Consider the following 19,138-nt stretch of genomic DNA (forward strand, 5'->3'; position numbering starts at 1 on the left):
CTAAGGTACTCTTCATCTTATCTTCAATAAATTTGCGTCCTTCAAAACGCGAAACGCTCTCGGTCTCGTGTACTTTGCATCTCGAATGTTTACCTCGCAATACTTTGCTTTATTTTTACCTTTAGAAAATGTATAAATATTTTCCCACCATTTTTCCCTGCGATCCGTTCGTTGTGTAATTGGTGAGCAAAAACAAAAAAGTAAGACCTTCGTCCAATCAAATGTGACCGCAAGGGTGTAACGGCACGTGGTGTACGTACCGACGTGCGGTAGAACATCTTTCATCCGCTCACTTGCACTAATGAGTCATGGACACATTTTCATTGAACAAACATATCCCTTTCCCCCAAACACATTCCTTCCACTCTCGCGTTGCAGGTGCTCCACACCAAGATGGCGAGCAGGAATGCAGCGCAGGGAGTGAAGGATGTCATTTGGAGAAAATATTTGTTCGTACTGATTACCCTTTTGGCAGACGGTGGTTCTCAGTGTTTTGGATGCATTCCAAATCACAGATGATTTATTAAATTATAACATTGGCCACTCCCGTAGCCCTTCCCTTGGTGCTGGGAGTTGAAAGACGAGTAAAGGATCGTACCTCGCAAGGACAATCTATCCGCCGCACCGGAAAGGTCTGGCAGTGGGGCAAAACACCATCATCGTTTAAGCATACATGGCCCAAATAAACAACACCTTCGGCCCATTACACACTCATCCGTCACAAACGTGTCGTCGCGCCATCAGCTGTCCATACAGCTTTCTTTCGCCATCTCAGGCCATCCTCCCACTGACTCAGTGTGGGCACGCGTCACAAAGGTTGACCCCTTTCTTACCCCCGTTTACATTCCCCCTCTCGGTGAACTGAACGAAGGTAGCACAAGGTAGCAGCAATGAGGAGCAGATACCGCGACAGTGTATGCAGTGCTCCCGTACACACTATTCACCCTGCAAGCCGAGCAACAAGAAACGTCTCCAATCACCTGGATCTACCCTCCCCCATACACTACTGTACGGTTCACGGTTAGGTAAGAACGACGACCTTGGCCAACCTGCTGACCTGTCAATCTTGTGCAGTAAGAACTGTTAACTCAGCTGCACCGTCCTACTCTGAAAGGTGGAAAAACCTTCCCTCCAAGTTCTGGAGACACGTCATGTAGCTTGTTCTACACACAACTTCAAGGGAATAGCTGTGTAACGACATATCTGCTTCGTTACTCACATGCCTTACATGTTGGCGATAAGGAAAGGCGATCCATCAATCAATCATTCGCACGATTAGCAACATAAGCGAATCATGGCGGTTCAAGTTGCCGATCAATTTGTGATACATTAGTTGTAAAGAACAACACGTCAATCGTGTTTAAAAGATACTGACGACTGTCTTTATAACGTCTTAGCCTACAGAGATGACTGTACAGGATCTCGGAGCTTCAGGCAAATTTCATAGCCGTCATTGTGTCTGATCTCGTCTGAACGTACAAAGTAAAGAATTTGCTATAATTTTCAGGACTATAGCGTGACTAAGAATATTACTGTACGAAACAGTAACCGAGAGTAAAACAGTCACGAGAACTGTTGCGCAGAACAGATCACGGATCATTGCAAGTCAAGAATTCATAGTATTTTAAGATTACATATATTCTTTGACGGTCATTTAAACGATCAAATATAATTAAACTGTTTCTTCGCACAGGGACAACATCTGTCAGCAACTTCGCCAACCTCTTTTGCATATTCCGTCCTATTTCACTGTACACATTTGCAAGGTCCTCAAATAATATTTATACCTCTCCGTAGGCGTTCATATGACACACATATTTGATATCTACACGCGTTTGCTTGATAAATTAACTGTCCCCGAATCGCCCCAGGCACAACATACACGCAAGAAATGGACTTAAAGATTTCTTACTAGGACAAAAAAGTGCTATCTATCACAGAGTGACAGATATTTATAACACAAGATTTTGGGGAAAATAAATTATGACAGGATATTAAACGGAATTATCAGAAACAGTTGTTCCACCCTAGTTGTTCGCTAATATACATCCATCTTGTTGGGCGAATAATATGGGATCTGTACACTTACCTTGTGGAAACGCATCTTGCCGCGGTCGGGCTTTGGCAGGGTTTCACCAGAGATGACCTCCAGCAGGAGCATGAGTTTGAGTCCGTTACGAAAATCATCCTCGATGTTCTCGATCGAGGTACCGGCTTTACGCAGATGGCTGTTACACCAGGCGGTGAAGGTCTGTTTGGGAAGATAAGAAAAGAAATGTACATGAGTGTGGTTCAATATCCAGCGTCTTTTTCATATTATTGTCCATACAACCGATACTAACAATTCTTCAAATTCTTGCATTTCTGATCCCGTTTGGAGTGTGCCCATTTTTCCCATAAGGTTCAGCACACACACACCACCGCTTGTAACTTGTATGATCATATACCGATGAAGTGTAAAACGAGGATCAAGGTAAAACCAACACACCGGGGGGGGACACACATATGATGCCAACATGAGAATTGGCAATGAGAAAAATCTGTTACTTGACGATGGCCGAAAAATTACGGCACCTTGTGCTTTCATTTTTCATCCTTTTTTTTGCACCACCCGGCCCCCATTTTCTTGTTGACCCAGCTACAGCTTCGTTCAATGTGATCGTTCTTCTCCGTGGACCAGTTTTTCTCAAGTTCTATAAATACGGAACGTGTGTAGAGCTACAGTAGCAGCAGCTAGCAATATGTTCGAGGCATTTTTTCGCTGTTTATTCATGGTTTCATGGGAAAAGATGTTTTCCCGCCACTCCTTACGCTGCACATCATTCCACGGTCATAAACACCCACCTTAATTTTCACGATAGTCCAGACTGTTACGGTGGTGCCATAATCGAATGAAGGCTTTATATTAATACACACATCATATGCTCCAAAGCATGCTCCAGATGAGATGTATTACGTAAATAATTCGTCCATATTTAGTCCACGAATAATGGATGAAGCGCTTCCAGCAGTACTGACATAATTCTCCAAAAATACTAAGTGTCATAGATTGTATAGCAATATTTATATTGGGAGATCTGCAAGTAATCTGGTAACAAAACCTGATCATCCAAATGCAAAACAGCTCTGGAGTGTCAAAGAAGGACAAGTGCTAATTTTTTATAGCTCAATGTCAGAATTGACCATTGGCGTCCGAAATATGCAATATGTCGAAAGTAAATCTCAACCGTGCCGTATGAGAAGTGTTTTTGTTTCGTTGTATTCTATGCAAAAAAAACCCACCAAGAATTGGGGAAACGTGACGGACGGACGGACGGGCGGAGGATGGGGATGTGGGAACATCAACCGATGACCACCGGCAGATCAACTCGATGATGTGGTACGGTGGGAGATATTTTTAGGTCCACACCATTGCCGAACGCCATACGATCTCTGCAGTGGAGTACGCAAATAGCACACGCACGATTCACCGGAACATGCGCATTAACCACCGACAAGAAGCAATGGCTGATACTGATGCCAATGCTTACGCCTCTACATACCTACACACGCAGCATATATTGGTATCGGCTATATGGCTCTTGCGCATTCTCTCCCTGTTCTCTCTCAACGAGAAACTCGAAAGGGTCACCAATTGTTCGGGCCAATGTTTTGAGGACGGTCAAACCCGTTGGGCCTCTAATTGTTGGCCAAATTTTAATGTCCACACCCATCTGCTTTTATGCACCACAAGGCAACCCTTTCCCATCGGAGCCGTGGCAAAACAAAGTAGAGAGTGAAAGCGATGCATTTGCTTAATCAGTTTGCTCAACAAATATTGTGTAATGCCACCCCCCCATCAGGATCCAATCGAGCTTCTACGTCGGAACCGAGGGGAAAACCCTTACGCCGGGTGCGGGTGTGGAGATGGGCCGGTTTCGGGCGCACATTCCCGAACAATTTCCGAAGCAACATTTGTGAGCAAATGTATTTTTTTTTCCTTCCTTCTTCTTACTGTACTTCGTAGTCTAATTTTAGTTGTCCTTAACCACATTTTCTCGAGGTGGCGCGGATTTCATTTTCCTCGCTTGGCGCACAGTCCCAGCGGCACATGTGTATGCGCTTCTGTGCGCGCTTTTCTTCGACGATGCGTCTAGCATTGCTTGCCCACAAAACCCATTATCCAATTTATGTACGTTACCCGCCAGCATCCGCCATCGCATCCCGTCACTCAATAGTTCGCAAATCGTTTACAGCGTTAGTTTACAATGGCACTCGAGTTGAGTGAGAGTGGAGCACAAAAAAAAAGAGGTTATGGCAGGCGCCAACATCGGACGGAACCTTCCTGCCTTCGCCAAACACGGCTGACCCCTAATTATACCCGTGCGCCCTCGGTACGATAAGACCCGTAGCATTACATTTCGATCGCGACGATCGCAGCCACACAGTACGATCGATGATCCTAATTGCTATCGACGGAGCCAATTAATTGCAATTCGCGTCTAAGCGGTCTACCACACCCTGCTAAACATTCCGTCACAATAACTGTCTCACACCACGATCCGTTCCCACGTATGGGAGCTATTTGCATTGTACTTTGCGTGTGTGCATTTGCGAAACAGTGCAATCGCACGTTTTCATCATTTTCATGTTTGTTTTATAGTCAAATCATGGCTCTATAGACATCAATTAAGTCATTTTACATACATTTTTGTTTGTATTTTTAAGAGCGTCTTTCTTTGTGCTCTTTGACAACTATATTCTCTTTAAATACTTCAATTGTCTTTTCAATGATTCGAATTGTCTCAACCACCTTACGCCGATCTTCGGAGCAATCAGTCATTTACCCAGTGGTTTCCGAAATGGAGACGCACAGTAGTTTTCTTCAGCATGAACAACCGTCAGCATTGGCGCCATAGTTGCGCCTGCGTGCACCAGTAGCATACGAACTCTTCGGCCAAACAGCAGCCAACAGTAGTAGGATTTTTCATTTAAAACCTACCAACCCCGACAGTAGCCAGAACAAAACATGCCAACTTTAACTGACAACAACTACAACAACAACAAAAAATAAACGAAAAAAGTTAAAACGCCCCAACGGAACGTACTAGAATTAGGATCACAACACGAGACGATTCCTCACACGCATAGAGGAAAAAAGAAAGTTTTCTTTTTGCCAAAAACAAAAAAAAATAAGCACACAGATACAGCTATTTGGATGGCGACGATCGCAAGATAGCATTCGTGTGGTTACTGTTAACGTCGATTTCGAAAATAGATCAGTCCTCTTCCCACCCAGAAGTGGAGCAAACATAGCAAAAAAAACACACAACGGGAAACGACGACGACGACGGCGGGAAGATACAGCTAAATGGATGCGTAAGAGATCATCCTCCACAGCGATCGTTAGTCTAGGTGGAAACACACACTCTCTCCAACACCACCGTTAGGGTTTTCCAGCTCGTATTTCATTCGGCGCTGAAAGTGGCACTCGGTTCGATGACATTTCCACACGTTACGGCAGTTGGAATGATTTATCATCCGTTCGACAGTTACCGAGCGTTGAGTATGTCTCCGCTTCGGAATAGCTGAGCTAATGAAAGACAACGACATCTGGTTCCGATTTTCTGCTACAAGAAGGTAGTAGTTAAAATCCGCATGACAGGTTGCTCTTGTATCTTGCAGAATACAACCAGCATCTACCCCTTATTCCGACTACCCACATCTGCTCTGGTAATTTGCGCGCTCAATGAAACTCCCAGAACGGGGTCATACGGCGCAACAATGTCACGGCGATGATCGAGTGTTACATCACACGATCTTGATATGCTTGGTAGGTGCACGGCTCGTCAATGCTTTTATAGTCCTGCCCATGTAATGTGGAGTGAGATTCGTTCCCTTCCGAATTTGGGGAACCGCAGTGATCAGCAGGTGTTCAGTCGTATCTCTCACATCCAATCCAAAGCAATCGCGGGAGAGTCGAATGTCCATCACTGCTGACGCATGAATGGATTGGATGTGCCGCTCCCGGATCCGGACACTACGGCGACTCATCCTCAGAGTGGGTCAATGGTTAGGCCTGCGTCTCATCTTTGTTTCCACCCCGAACAAAAAAAAAACATCGTTTGCGTCATTGCCTCGACGTCATTGTCGTGCTCCCGCATTCGTCACCTTCAACCTACGTCACCGATAGAGCAGATAGATCAAGTGATGATCCTTCATCTCGATCATCTTCTGAGATGATCCTCAAAATCTTGACCCTGAATTTGACTCCTCCTCAATGCCGCTCATCCCCCTTTCCTTCACCCGCCAGAAACTCACCTTTTTCTGCTGCTTCTCCCAGGCCGGATCGAGCAGTCCCTCCCGCTCCCATTCCTCTTCCTGCTCCATGTAACTCGCTTCGTCGTACTGGCCGACGTATCCGCCGTTCTCCATCATCTTCGTAGAGGGTTTTCGTTGATCACTTCGATACTCGGGTATGGCACACACCGCACACTCGTCGTCGAACAGGCACTGGCACTCGCTATCGCGCACACTAGCCAACTAAGTAGACAACACACTGTACCACCGCGCACACACCTCGATTTTTCACGGTGTGGCTTCTTTCTTTCTTTCTTCGCTTACTTTCTGCTCTTTCCTCACGAGAGAATCGATCGTCGGCTCACACGACGAGGGATTTTCCTCAGCTGCCTGCGTGAAAAATAAGGAAAATTGCTGAACACTGAACACTAAACTGCGCTACCACTGCCAACTACTACACGAAAACCACAGATCTCTCTTTTTCTCTCGCGCGTGCACACACACACTTCTCTTTGGATCTCTCTCGCTCTCTCTCTTCTCTCTGCTACCCAGTAGCAGCGAGATGGAGACAGAGATAGTTCTTTCCTTTTCGTACTTAACCTATCGCTCAATCTCTCAACACCACACGTAAACGCGCTGAGAGGATCTTCTGACAGTTGCGATGATCTTGAAGTAACGGCTACCGAGACTATTTCTTATCGAGCAAATAGAGGGAAGATATTGTTGGTTTTTCGTCACCCAGTATTACAGGGTACACACTGCATCACTTAAACGTACAAAGCACACATACACACACACAGATATATATACAAATGCACACAAGGGCTCGCAAAAGATCGGTGGATTAGCGCGCGCGCGTTTTTACTACAAGCAACACTCGAATGTCCCGCTACTGACAGTGCTCATCGATAGGTGAATACGTAATGCGCTCGTCCCGGTAGGACGTAAGACATTATTACGGCACAATGACGAAGGTTAAGATCTTTATCTTATGTGTACGGGAGCCAACTATTCACAGACGACACCGGATATTAAAGAATTTTGTAAAGAAAATACAAATCAACAAAGAAACTACCCTTGCAGCTCTAATCTATGCACATTAACTACAATTAGAAATTTATTCTTCATTACGGTTCAACTCTGATTTAAGTACTTGACACCAAAAACATCCAGAACTTGCTCTTATGTAATTAACTGTACCAAACTCCAGTGTGATTTTAATATCTGTACAATACAAAGCACCCAGAAGATGCATCAGCTCAGAATTTTTTTTTTTTTGGACACCCTTATCCCACAGAAAAATTCCAGATACACTTCAAGAATTTCAAGATACTTGGAATCATACACATGCAATAATATCCACTTCAAACGAGAACGAAATGTGATCTGTTCGTTCAAGTCTACAGTTCATTGCTCGATCATTTAGAATCAAAATTTGTAGCCGTTCTTCTCCATCCTTTTGAGCGCACATTTTGTCTGCGGTTATCAGAATTCTTCAACAAAGTGACACCGAATCGGTTGATCGCTCTGCGGAAAAGGCAAGGACACTGCACCGAGATCAAGAAACGAACCACTTTACGGTTAGATAAGGTGATGGAGATGATTTTCGTTCGTCGGACTGATCGCGTCGATAGCGAACCCAAAACTAAGGCCGGTCGTCTCGTTGGACTGACCGTGCGGCGCCGCCATGACGTTCGGCTGCGGTCTGGCTATATTCACGAGGGTGCGCACTCGCACCCTGCAGCTCAATCAGCATCCATCTCTTTTCCACCTGTTGCACAAAATCGCTCTATTGCTTTCTCATGTTGCTATTGCTCTTGTTTTACATATGTTGCCTACGCACAAACACCAGCCCCACTAGCACGTATGCATCTCGTTCACGCGGGACACTACTCCTGGACGACTGCTTCTATGGTACGAAACTGTGCCATGTATCTATCCAGCACACCCAACAAACCTCCACGATAAGGCCAGCCAACGAGCCGTGTGTGTAAGGTTGCTGATATCGCAAAAAATGCAAACCGTCCGTACTGTACCGTGTGTATATCCGGAATAGCGGCCACGACTGCCGACGGCACAACAGCAACGTACGAACGTTCAAACGGAACTGACTGCTTGGGCGGGTGCTGCATAACGAGCAACAGGCAGCAGATAAAAACCTATTCCCTTCCCATCGACAGACAAAGCGAAACGAACGAGCCCCAAAGCGTACATACACACACCGAGCGAGAGCGCCTGCGTTCCTAGATTAATGCGAAGTCCTATCGATTGCTTCAAATCGATTGATTACGTTCAGTATGTGCCATGAATTCAACACAAAAGCACGAAAACAAAACAACATCATACTTGCATCATCGCGTCTGTTGTGAGGGTGTATTTTCTGTATGTTTGTTTTTGCCTGCTACACAGCAAAGCGTTAACACCTTTTGCGACAGTTAATTGAGCCGTAAGGGCCAGATCAGACAAACGACCGTTTGTCATCTAATTGGAAGCATCTCGCCACACTTACGCCAGACAGCAGATTCGTCCCATCGCCGAACCTTCCAGGTACGACGACCAATTAGTGAGCGTTCCTCAAACATGCAGATCAAATAACGCACAAAATATGTGCCAAAAACGTATCGAGTCACACGCACCGGTGTTGCTAGCGCGAATGCACGCAAAACAACACGCACACCCTGTGCGATCATCCATTAGGAGGACCCTCACGCGCACGCAGTATCTATTTTTAAAAAAAGAAGAACCTTCAACACCGCTCGATCGCTCGATCGTAGTTCAGTACCCCGTACCCGTCGCCGAGCGCGAGGTGAATTGAACAGAGCCCGGTCGTAGATGCATCGGGCGGAAAATCGTTCCGTTCCGTTCGGTCGAATGCACGATGTACGGGGGACGAAACAACATGACGCGAGATGACAATAAAAAACACTAAAAACGAATGCTACTAAACGCAAAATGTGACAGATCGCACATCGATCAGTATGCCAGCTGTCATAATGGAAGTGATTTAAGTGTCTTACTATGAGGGGATGTATTTTTGGGACTTAATGCTTCTGCTTATCATTTCAAAGTAGTTGAAAAATCATATCGATGATTCTGTTGTATAAAACCTGGATTCTTCCTATCGTTTTTCCCGCTCTCTTCTCTCTCTTTAGCATCTAACGGAAACGCACCGCCACTTCCGATCGTTGCGTAGTTCCGCTTTAGTGCCGACAGCTTGTTCAATTGATGAATACTATTCGTACGCATCGCCACGCACTTTACACACCGGAATGGTGCGCCACACACGTACTCAATGGCGCGTAAAATGTTACACATTTTGCGATCTTGTTCCTTTCTTCTCTACCACAGCTTGCCGATTTCCAACGATCAAATGATGGCCAAATTTCATGCAGCTACACTCACAAACACACACACACACATGATGGCGAGCGTGAAGCTGATAGTAGGCCGTAGCTAATGGATTTCTCACGTACGTTCGCCGACGGACAATTCACGGCATAAGCTTCCAGTGGGCAGAAACGGCGTGCTGAAAGAAAGATAATTTAATGAATTGTCATAATTACGGATGCAGCTGGTGGCTGATCGTGCGGTAGAAGGGGACGTAGACTTTGATCTTTGTGCTCCACAGCGCGGGCGATTTAAATCTCTTCCATGGCATGTGCCAGATTTGCAGCGTGTAGCCTTGTTTTTTTGCAAATACGATCATTTACATTTCGCGCCATTTTTAATGAAAATTTTAAAGAATATCTCACTTAGAAGAGTGAAACATTCTTTAACCCGATCGGTTTTGGGGTTTTCCTTTGTTTCATTATTCTTCTTTGGTTGCTGAGCATTACTCGCAACGAAAGAAAACAAAACCCCTCAATTGCTTAGGAGAAAGTGGCCAGTTAAGTGCATGCTTATTACAATCGATAGGTTTACAAAGGGGAAAATAGAATTATACGCCGAAGAAGCGGAAGTTCAATCAACTGCTGTTATTCTTATGCTAACAAGCCTTCTCTTTAGCCGCCTTCCAACTTACCAACATCAATTACAGGGTATTGTTAAGATTAAGATCTGTCTGCTTCAAAGGTCAATAGGAAATCAATCGTTTTGTTCGATACATGTTTCAAATTAGATGAAGGGTAAGGTTTCTCCCGCACCTAAATAATTCTTCTATCCATCATAGCGATAGCTCTGCAGCTTATTAAAGCTGTTACTATTACTGTAAACTTTAATAATCGATTTGCCAGCGTTGGTATGGCCAGGTATGTGAAATTGCGCTGTAAAATGATATTCTATCGCGCAGTAAGATTATGCCCATAAAATGAAACCGATGAGATAAGGTTCGATTTAACACTTTCCACGTTACTTCACACCAGACGGATGCAAATGATCCAGTTACCCATTACGGAAACGGAAACTCGATCAAGCCACATTTGGATGGCGCCCGGCATTTTCGATTGGTTCGATCGCCTTCGTACAAATTATGCATTCGTCAAACGACCATTACACTTCAAGTGTCGTAATTTATTGCGTTGCGATAAGCTCGTTGGAATTTCATTAGCTTTCATCTACCGTGTAGTTGTCAACAATGCGTTCCAAAGTTTTGATAGCGTGGCATTAAATTCCGAACTCAAGTAGATGGGTTGATAATCTGCAAAAGATAAGAATCGATTGGTATTTAAATGCCTTGCTTAATCTTTTATCACATTGCCATGTGTTCGGTGAATCATGAAGCGTGAATCATGGTCCATGCATCTTTAAGTCGCTTGCTTCACCCATTACGTAAATGATACGGAATCGAACGGGTAGCTTTTGCATACCGATCGTAACATGGAAAACGGATTCATTTTCACGTCCGCTTTCTGCATTCCGCAACAGCACATCATGCAATACCAATCCGAGTAAAAATACGCTGTCACAAAGCGACGATTATTTTTTTGGTAAGTGTTTTATTTTAAAATTGGGACGCATTTCGAGGACACACCAGTCTCAGCATCATAAAACCAACGACATTGCCAACAGTAGGGACAGGGACGATTGAACCAATGGGGGCGATGATGGTCCTAGATATTAACCGACCGGTCATCATCTCACAAATCGAGTGCGAGAAAATCCACCAAACAAACCGAAGAGGAAGGCCAAGGAAGATAAAAATAGATCGTGGAATGATCATACGCGATATCACGATATGCGTGTCAACCCGATCGGTTCGCTGTCGTATTCATGGACTTTCATGGACATTGACGGGGTCAGCAATGGATGGATTTCGTATTTTTCTGCTTATACATTGGTCCATTTCCTATCAGTGTTGATGCTGAAAGCAGCTTGTAGTGCATCTGTTAAAAGGGAAGATATAAAGTCTTAAAGAACACGAAGCTTAATATTTTAGTAATAATTGGAAATTTCTCTTAAATCTATAAACCGTTTGATTTGAATTTTGAATAAATAGACGAGGTAGTTTTTCTTTTAAAAAAATCCCAAAAATGATCATTTTTTTCGAGCATTTGAGTGTATTTCTTCTCTCGAAACATCTTTCACTAGCTTCTTTTACCATTCATCATTCGTTCGCGCAGCTTATCACTAATGATATGTGCTAGGAGATTACACCCCGGGCTAAGAACTTAATTCTGCACATTAGTTATACTCCAAAGAATTAATCCCGATCGGATGGTAGTGCTTAACGCTGCGCAGAGGGCTACAAGCACCAGAAGGGAGAAATCTTACAGGGTAGGAATTTATGAATTCATGCTTTTCCCGTAGCCAACACAGCACCAACAACAAATCCAACGTCCCATTTGGCCGTACTGATCCACAATCCCATATGTAATGCAAACCTGCGCACCCTATTTTTAGCGACTGATTTTTCTTTACTGGTTCGCAAAAATAGAACATCTTCTCACGGTGGATACTTTATGGGATTATTTATAGGACGCGCGCGCGGACCGGTACAAATCGTCACAGATATGTACGCAAGCAAAAACATACTACAGGATGAAGCAACAAACAAAAAAACAACAAACACCACGTAAAATAAATAGCACTAAATTGTACAACAACAATACATTTACTTGCAAACATTGTAGCGCAAAGTGGATGATGTCTGCAGTTTTTTTTTCTTCAACCCATCAAAAGAATTTACCTACTTTGATTGTTTTTCTTGTCATAAACTCTGTTTTTTTTTCGTTCAGATAAGTTTTCCCTATTCCCGGCACGTATCAATCAATAATGATGTTTGCGAAAAAACACAGAACGAAGGTAGGACTGCTGCACTCATTCGCTGCGCAAGGTGGTTCTTTTACTTAACACTCGACAAGGGTAAATCATGTGGGTTGAAAAACTGAGGGTGAGCTGCCTGGTAAAGGCCAGCTGAGCAGACGACCAGGGAGAAGGAATTGCTGTTGAATATTGTGAAAACAAATGTACTGCCAACACGGGGAAATGGTTAGGGAGAAATATCCAGATACTGGCGGGGATGGAACGTGCGTGGGGAAAAATTGGATCGGAAAGGAAATCCTATCGTTGCGTTGAAGAACGACAACCTAAACCTGTCGACTGCCGGTTCGAGAACGATTTTGTTGGCCAGAGGGAATGAAAAAAAACCGGTACGACAGTGAGCGACGGGACACGGTAAACTAACAGGACAGACAGGTTAGAAAGATGACTGGCCAGGAGGAATGGGGTGTGTGCACATGTGTGTGTGTTGTGATCCCAATCTATTTTTTGCGACCATCAACCGTTTGCCAATTTGCAAACCGTTACTCGGTGGATGATCGAAGCACGGCGGTAAGCGACGAACCTGCAAAATGCTCCTTAAGCGACAAACCCCGTTTTGTGAATAAAATCCGCTTCCGAAAAAGCGAGTTCCGTTTTCGGAAGTGTGCGTTTTTGTTGTTGGTGATGATATTGAAGCACTCGTCTTCCTCTCACACACGCACCTGGGACACATTTGCCGCAACGTAGGCAAGCGCAGAAAAATGCCTACCCTTCCCATAAGGAAAAAAAAACCGGCTAGAGCTTGATGAGCAACAAACAAGCAAATGGCGTCAACGTCGCCAAAAAGGTGACCACGGGGTTGGCAAAAATTACCCACCGCTAAAGAATGCCGTACGGGGCGCGTTAAGGTGTCTTCATTTTTTTTCTCAATCCACTTTCAGCACTTCCCACTGCACAATCGCTGACAATGATGTTTGTGTTTTCGCTTTCGCATTTGCTTTCGCGTGCCCAAACATTATTCGCAGCTTGCTTTTGCGAGGTGCGATTTAAAGAGACGCCGTTGCGAATTATGATGTACGTGGAAAGGGGTTTTCGGTCGCGGTGAACGACGCACAAGCAGAGGAAATGAAAACAAACCGTTCCGTTGCGTCGATCGTACGAAATGCACTTCCGCTCGATCGACACTTCCTATCGTGCACAATCGGTTGCACCGCTTAAGCCACTAAACTGTTCAAACAATTCCGACCACTTAAATAGGTCGGGTTGCCAATTTTCTCCTTGATGCACCTTTTCTCAACGCCAATTCACCAGCCACCTCTACGAGCTTCTTGCTTTCAGCAAACGGTATACACACTGCAACTGCACACACTCAACTACCCCGTTGTTGCACACACGCACTTTTCGATAAAACTCCTTTTTGTTCACGACACGCAAGTGCAGCTCGCAGAATCGCAGCTTCACTCAACTAGTCAGCAGGATAAATGCACACACAAAAAAGCGTCACTTGTTAAAATATTTACACTCTTTCTACAAACTATTCGCTGTACTCACAAAACTGGAATCAACGGTATTATGGTTTCACACACAAACAAACCTGCTACACACCAGGCGCGGCGGTTGTCAAAATTTGTATGCCGATTTGACGTTTGTGACAGTCGTGGCGAATTTTCGCCCGACTCAACTGAAAAAGATGCATTTTTATATTTAATTTATAATTTTTGTGTTTATATTAATTAGCTTTTCTGATTAACAAAATTTACATCTATAAATAGAGTCTAAAGAATTTCAAAAACAAAATTTAATTGAACAGATTTCTTCACTTACGGTGCCTAGCGGTGCCGAGTTGCAGCACGGTGGGCGAGCATACCACTCTCTACACACATTGCGCAATGCACATTTTCAAATTTTGAATTCGGAATTTATTTAACTGAAAACGAAGGTAGAAATAAAACGCACTGCTAGTTTCATTCATAAATGATCAACTTTTATACTTCGAACGAAAGCTAATGAAAACATGAAGGTGACAAGATCCACATACATTACCTAACTATTTCCACGTGTAGCTTCTTAATTCTAATTGAAGTGCACTTCTTTAACACGCTTTTCACCAACAATACACCAAAGGTACTACATTTTGCTTCTTATCAAGCTCATTGTAACAATAAAAACTAACAATACAACACACACACACAGACCGGATTCGTTTCACGCGTACTTAGAGATGGTAAGTAGTCTAAGATACTCGCGAAGTCGTTTCTAAATGCGTGATCCTGATGTCGTTCAACGGTCAACTAATTAAACTGCACGATACGATACTACGCCTAAAACACAGATACAAAGACTAGCGTTGGGACACCTGCCTGCTGCCCATTTGTTAACATTTCGACGCAAACCGCAGCACATTGGCCGCTTTATGCTGCTTACATTTACTTTTTGCCATTTCGTACGTACGGCAGAGCACCAGATCCGAGTACGCTTGGCGATACTCTCGCGACATTACCACGTAGATGATTGGATTAATGCAGGTGGTCAGATAGATCAGCAAGTATGACACCACGTTCAACACCTGCATGCTGGGACGGAACAGCTTCACCACCGTGATCGGTAGGTAGCAGACGAGAAATGCGAGGAAAATCACCAGTATCATCTGCAACAGCTTCCGATCCTTGGCGGACATCTTGCCCGCACTCATGATCGAGGCACCGGATGTGTTAAGATGCTTCTTGCGCTTTCTCGCATTAATATTGCTTGCATTGCGCCTGACGCCCGGTCCCGATGCTGTGGCGTACCGTTGATTTCGCGGTTTTGCGTTGCTATTGTCCAGATATCCTTCATCCGTCTGAGGCGGTATCTAAAATTAGAAGCAAACGTACATTAACCGAAACCGGTACCTCGCTCTGGCCAGGAGCGATTAACGCAGGAAGCGATCAATTATCACCCTAGAAGCACCACAATCACAGCGATCGACAGCGTTGTTATCGAGCTTCGTATTTAACGTGCCGGCGGCCCGGCACGATATATCCTCTGTCGATGATGTGCTGCAGAATATTTCATTCTCCGTACTCGAATCGATGTAGTGCCAATCCGTATGTTGACTGAAGTTGATGTACGACAATGGTGGCGGGTGATCGTTCTGTTGTGTCAATCCACCAGGGTTTTCCTTTTCGGGAGTGATCGTAGCAGACGATCCCGCATGCTGTCCCGGTTGCTGCTGATTACTGACAGCACTAGAAACGTCTTCGATGCTGTTGTCGTCCAGATTTTCACTCACTAGATCTTTAGTACGCAGAGCGGTCGATCGCACTATGTAGAATATGCGTGCGTAACAAATAATAATCGCCAGACAGGGCAGAGCAAATGCTATCAAGAACAGGAACTGTTTCGGGGAATGACCTGGGAATGGAGATGAAAGTATGTTCTCCATCATTGAGGATTCGAATAATTTCGTTCTACACTTACGTTGACTATCGGGCAGTATGGAGCACGAGTGGATGCCAATGTCTAGACCAAACTTCCCCCATTTCTCGTGCCACGTCGGTAGGAGTGAGCCGAATCCTAAGATCCAGGTAAAAGCCACCATCAGACAAAGGTTTTTCGTACGATAAATTCTACAAATCGGGACAACCGATATTGGGAAAGAGAAGAAAGGAGCTGTTAAAAAAGCCACAAACAAAGAATCCGAACAGCAAGTATAAAGTTCGCCCCCTCAAAACTTACCTTTGATACAGCCGCTGATGGCCGATCATAATATAGCGATTGATTGTGATGGCCAGTATGGTAAACAGCGAAACGGCAAGCAAACCGTATCGCATCATCGGTAGCAGCCGGCAGAAAACATCCCCATACAGCCAGGCCTGGTGCCAGAAGGTGCTTGCGGCCAGTGGCAGATTGAAGCAGCAGAACAGCAAATCAGAAAACGATAAATTCATGATGAAAACAGCCGTTGCGTTGCGCGTCTGCAATGGAGGAGCGTCCGGGAAATGGTATGGTTGGGGATACAAAATACAGTAGTAAGGCCTGCTACTTCACCCCGCTTTGCGTCTCGATCAGCTGTGTGGGTGATCAGGTGTGAAGTGGCCACAAGCGGTGCGTCTGTTCAACACGCGGGCCCGTTGTACTTATTATGCGATTTGCGCTATTTATGGGACCAATATATCTCGCAGCATTCTATCGACACTTTTGTTTGCGTTTCTGCGCGGAAAGTGCAGAGGGCACATTAATCCGTTTGAATCACAGCACCTGTTTTATGGCACACACACACTTGGAGTAGCTAACCATCTCTCATCACTTATCCGTATCGGTACGTACCTTCTTACTCTTGATCAAGGCCACTATTGTCAGCAGGTTGCCTGGTACGCCAACGACCATGTACGCGATGCACGTCACCGTTGCGATGTTGAGTAGTGCTCGCGGATATCCGGTGTAGAGCGGGATGGCATCACTTGATCCTGTCCATTATTGGGGGTTGGGTTGGGGTTGGGGAGAAGTCCCCATTAACCATGGAAGGAGAAGAAGGGACATGTTGCATCACTACTACCGATCGAATAGCTGAAGGTGCCGGTCACTCGGCATGCGTCATGCTCCTCACTGTTTACCGTTGTTGGTGATGTTATACTCGTAATGCCGAGAGTAATCATGATAGTAGTGCGTCGGATCACTTTCACCACCATCGCCCAATAGATCCATCGTGCACGGTTGGCATCTACCATAAAGACTTGCGACACACTTCGTGGCTAATGGCACATTCTGTAATCAGAGGATCAATGCAAGGAAACAGGACGAACTCTCACAAATGGAACCACAATCGTGCCCAAAACACGTTCCGCTTTTCACCTTTCAAGATAAACTAACAGAACCAGATGTCTTCGCCTTTCCGAAAACGTCCACTTACTCGACCGGTTCGCAAAAATTGGCCCGTCGCTCTGCTGGCTGGCTGCTGCTACGGTTTACAGTGAAGAATTCTAGCCACTTCAAAATCCACCCCGTTCTGGCCACAACGCTGAACGTACAGCGACGGTGTTGATGATGATTGTTGCTCGAACCGCGGCACACATTCTTAACAACAACCTCGCTTCCATGCCACCACCTATGGAGCCACCCCGCGCGTATCGGGTTCGGCTGAGCTGCTCCCAAGACTCGCCAAGGAAATTAAGTATACCCGCGCACCGAGCGGGGCCGATTAGCCGCCGAACGATTCTCCCGGCTGGACCATGTCCGGAGCACGAACCGGGCGGTGCTCAGTCCCGAGCGATACTTGATGCTACGCGGCTACGGTCCACTGGAAGAAATCGACCTCCCCCGCCCTTTCTGCCCGGGGGGGACACCGCCGGAACGGGTGTGGCAGGCGGTTGTGAGTTTGTGAGAAAAACAACAACAACAGCAACAAATAGCCAAACAGTATGCATATAAAAATAGAATCAATTTATGCGCACAACAACCAGCCCCAGTTGGTTACCCAGAGCGGTTTATGTTTTTTTTTTCTGGTGCGTTGATTATTTTTTTTCTCCTAGCAATTTTTACTACACACAAGAAGAACGCACGGTCAAACGACAACAACATCGTCCAAAACAACAGCAACAAACGTTAGCCAAAACCTTCATCCGATGAGATGATATAAAACACAAATGTGAGCAAACTCCGGCGAAAGGAGCACAAACTCTACCGTCGGGGAGTTAGGACGTTGGGCGGATTTTCCCCTCCCCTCCCAATCGGTCCCACACCGGTTGGCACTGTTTGGTTGATATGTGGTGATGCTATGCCTGACACACAATGTACGATTTTAATGCCGAAATAAGCTAAACCTCCGACTGGAAAATCCGTCCGACGACAATTCCTGCTCCATGGACAGTAACGCACTACCAACGGTCACCGTAGTGCAACCACGTTTCCTAACGTTCGATGAGACTGACCTGGCGAATACTGGTACTGCTAAAATAGGGCACACGTACAAGCATACATACATCCTCCACACCAACACACACATACACACACACTGGTGCTAGTTCATTGTTTACTTTATTTTGTAATGTAAACTAATTTAGCCGACACCGTAGGATGAAGAAACACTTCGTCCGACACGCTGGACGGTGGTGGTCTTCCGCAAGCCTGGACCGCACGGAAGTTTGTAATGTGGGGAGGGAGAGGGAGCAGGGGATGTGAACACGAGGTAGGCTTTTCTCGTTTTTCACTAGACGAAAGGGAAATTCATGTCGACTTTGCGCGGCCAGGAAATGTTTGATGTTTGGTTGCATGCAAGCCGCCCGTCCGTTTGCATGCAACCGCTGCATAATCGTTTTTAAATCATGCTGCGCGTGTTTTGGTACCCATGGTAACGAGGCACGCTTTCGTGGTGGCGGGAAAAGAATTTCGGTTTTTTTCTTGTTTCTGGTATCACGGCATCGGATTTTTGTTTTGTACAAACATGCAAACGAGCAAACGTAGTTAACGAGCAACACCACTGAATTTTAAAGGTACATAAGAACATATAGAAGAAAAAACAAGAAAAAAATTAAATTTGAAAATTTCCTAAGGCTTTAGCAAAATTTTAAAAATTGATTTATTTTAATGCGAATTGATTGCAACAAGTTTCTTTTCACTCAAATAATGCTTTAAATAAGAAAAGATGAAAAAAATCATAAAAAATTTTAAAAATTCAAAAAAT

The 19,138-nt window shown here is 44.9% G+C and overlaps 2 protein-coding genes across 12 annotated transcripts in view; both read right to left on the minus strand.

Moving 5' to 3' along the window:
* LOC125762359 (alpha-actinin, sarcomeric) overlaps positions 1–14,092 on the minus strand; it is a 20,924-nt gene extending 6,832 nt beyond the window's left edge. For 3 of the 8 annotated variants that reach the window (XM_049424337.1, XM_049424335.1, XM_049424343.1), the window contains exons 1-3: positions 7,859–7,990; positions 6,301–6,669; positions 2,090–2,251 (exon numbers count right to left, since the gene is read on the minus strand). In XM_049424337.1, coding sequence (XP_049280294.1) covers positions 2,090–2,251; positions 6,301–6,417 — 279 coding nt within the window. In that variant the 5' untranslated portion in view covers positions 6,418–6,669; positions 7,859–7,990. Of the gene's footprint in view, positions 1–2,089; positions 2,252–6,300; positions 6,670–7,850; positions 7,991–8,315; positions 8,443–13,614; positions 13,636–13,764 lie in introns of those variants that run through there. The other 5 variants (XM_049424341.1, XM_049424340.1, XM_049424342.1 and 2 more) reach the window with 5 other exon arrangements.
* A 329-nt stretch (positions 14,093–14,421) lies between these two features.
* LOC125762364 (G-protein coupled receptor moody) lies at positions 14,422–18,879 on the minus strand. 4 transcript variants are annotated; one of them, XM_049424349.1, is made up of 7 exons: positions 17,369–18,879; positions 17,073–17,223; positions 16,786–16,925; positions 16,195–16,433; positions 15,937–16,085; positions 15,416–15,870; positions 14,422–15,328 (listed from the first exon to the last, which is right to left on the minus strand). In XM_049424349.1, the coding sequence occupies exons 2-7, from the start codon at positions 17,161–17,163 to the stop codon at positions 14,852–14,854; spliced, it is 1,551 nt and encodes a 516-aa protein (XP_049280306.1). In that variant the 5' UTR covers positions 17,164–17,223; positions 17,369–18,879; the 3' UTR covers positions 14,422–14,851. The 4 variants fall into 4 exon arrangements, with proteins under 4 accessions (XP_049280306.1, XP_049280307.1, XP_049280304.1 ...); XM_049424350.1 differs by having other exon boundaries at positions 14,422–15,316; positions 17,311–18,879; XM_049424347.1 differs by having other exon boundaries at positions 17,311–18,879.
* Between the last annotated feature and the right edge of the window lie 259 nt (positions 18,880–19,138).

This window comes from Anopheles funestus, chromosome 2RL (assembly GCF_943734845.2).
Source record: "Anopheles funestus chromosome 2RL, idAnoFuneDA-416_04, whole genome shotgun sequence".
NCBI classification, from domain to species: Eukaryota; Metazoa; Arthropoda; class Insecta; order Diptera; family Culicidae; genus Anopheles; species Anopheles funestus.

Bases quoted from the DNA above. Each gene is read 5' to 3' on its own strand.
- LOC125762364 (XM_049424349.1), bottom strand. From the start codon at position 17,163: ATGGATCTATTGGGCGATGGTGGTGAAAGTGATCCGACGCACTACTAT. The intron at 15,871-15,936 runs GTAAGTGTAGAA...CTCCATTCCCAG, and splicing joins CATACTGCCCGATAGTCAAC to GTCATTCCCCGAAACAGTTC. The intron at 15,329-15,415 runs GTGATAATTGAT...TTCTAATTTTAG, and splicing joins GTGATTGTGGTGCTTCTAGG to ATACCGCCTCAGACGGATGA.